This window comes from Cornus florida, unplaced genomic scaffold (genome assembly GCF_030987335.1).
Source record: "Cornus florida cultivar Cherokee Brave unplaced genomic scaffold, ASM3098733v1 CherokeeBrave_3.0.0_Hap2_Chr02, whole genome shotgun sequence".
Taxonomy (NCBI): Eukaryota; Viridiplantae; Streptophyta; class Magnoliopsida; order Cornales; family Cornaceae; genus Cornus; species Cornus florida.
This window is the reverse complement of record NW_026775572.1, coordinates 70,329,752-70,330,979: the sequence shown is the minus strand read 5'-3', so window position 1 is coordinate 70,330,979 and position 1,228 is coordinate 70,329,752. Positions and strand designations below refer to the sequence as shown.

Here is a 1,228-nt window from a genome sequence, read left to right as displayed (position 1 = left end):
TGATGATTCATACCCAAGAAAATTGCAAATGGTCTGTTGTTGTGTACCACTTTTTACGTTATGTCGAAATTGATAACATCTCCAAACTGGCCATAATAAATGATTATGTTATAATCTGACCAGAATATATTTGTAATCATTTGCTCAGTATCCAGTAGCAAGGAATAAAAGAATGAAGGATCTTCACAACCACGTGTCTCAAAATAATCCACAAGCCATGCCGCATCTCCATAAAGAAGCTCATTTTGTCTTCACGTCCTTAGATAATTTTTAAGATCCACTTTCAAGTACCCAACTGATTCTTTGCCACCAGACTGCCTTCCCATCAACTTATACGCATTACAAGCCGGAACTCCTGGATCCGAAGCCAACTCAACATCAATGGCCTGGACTGAGGAAATTTGTCGCTGTGACTGCATCATGTGGCTGCATTCAGCAATTATGAATTGATGGTTGTGACTTTCTATAAATTTAGAAACTACGTACTTTGCCTTTGTCTTGTCTTATCTAATAACTATTCGTGCACCACAACTGATTCGTGCTTCAGCCTAGGGAGTCTTTCTAAATACATCCCGTTTGTCAGTCCCCTTCACACCTTCCTTGCTATAAACAAACACCTTTGATGTAATTTTTCCATTAACTTTATTGCCATACTCCTTCCAGATGCTAAAACCAATTTGACCACCATATGCATTGTAAAAATCATATGCCTCTTCCTCACTATCAAACTCCATTTCATTGGCTTCCATTTCATCACTTCCGGTTCTCTAACAGCAACGTTTTCTCCGTTTGTTGTGTCTTGAATATTATTTAGTTCTCTTTCCATCTGAACGGCTCAAATACAAAACCTTTTCTCACATATGCACAAAATATTGAATTAACAAAAAATAATTTTACTTCTGCATCCCAAGTATGTTCCATCTCAACGGCTGAAATAAAAAACCATTTCACATGTATGACCAATTAAATTTGACATATATCTCATTCATTTCTTTGCATGTATCAATCAAGTATATCCTCGACAAACGAGGATAAAAATCCTCCATGCCACAACAGAACATATATATCCAACCAACTGATAATTTCACATACACTTTATGAAAATGTTGGAATTAATATTATGCAAAATTTGGGGATTTACATTAGCAAATAGTTGGGATTCATCTTACGAAATAGTTGGGATTCAACATAGGAAAAGTTTGGGATTCACCTTTTGAAAAAGTTGGGA

General features: G+C 36.1%; 1 protein-coding gene across 1 annotated transcript; it reads right to left on the bottom strand.

Annotated features, from left to right (window-relative positions):
- Window positions 1–251: 251 nt before the first annotated feature.
- On the bottom strand, window positions 252–749 carry LOC132296396 (protein FAR1-RELATED SEQUENCE 5-like). Its single transcript, XM_059794600.1, has 2 exons — window positions 570–749; window positions 252–413 (listed from the first exon to the last, which is right to left on the bottom strand). The coding sequence occupies exons 1-2, from the start codon at window positions 747–749 to the stop codon at window positions 252–254; spliced, it is 342 nt and encodes a 113-aa protein (XP_059650583.1).
- Window positions 750–1,228: the final 479 nt, after the last annotated feature.

Bases quoted from the DNA above. Each gene is read 5' to 3' on its own strand.
- LOC132296396 (XM_059794600.1), bottom strand. From the start codon at position 749: ATGGAAGCCAATGAAATGGAGTTTGATAGTGAGGAAGAGGCATATGAT. The intron at 414-569 runs GTATTTAGAAAG...CACATGATGCAG, and splicing joins AGGGGACTGACAAACGGGAT to TCACAGCGACAAATTTCCTC.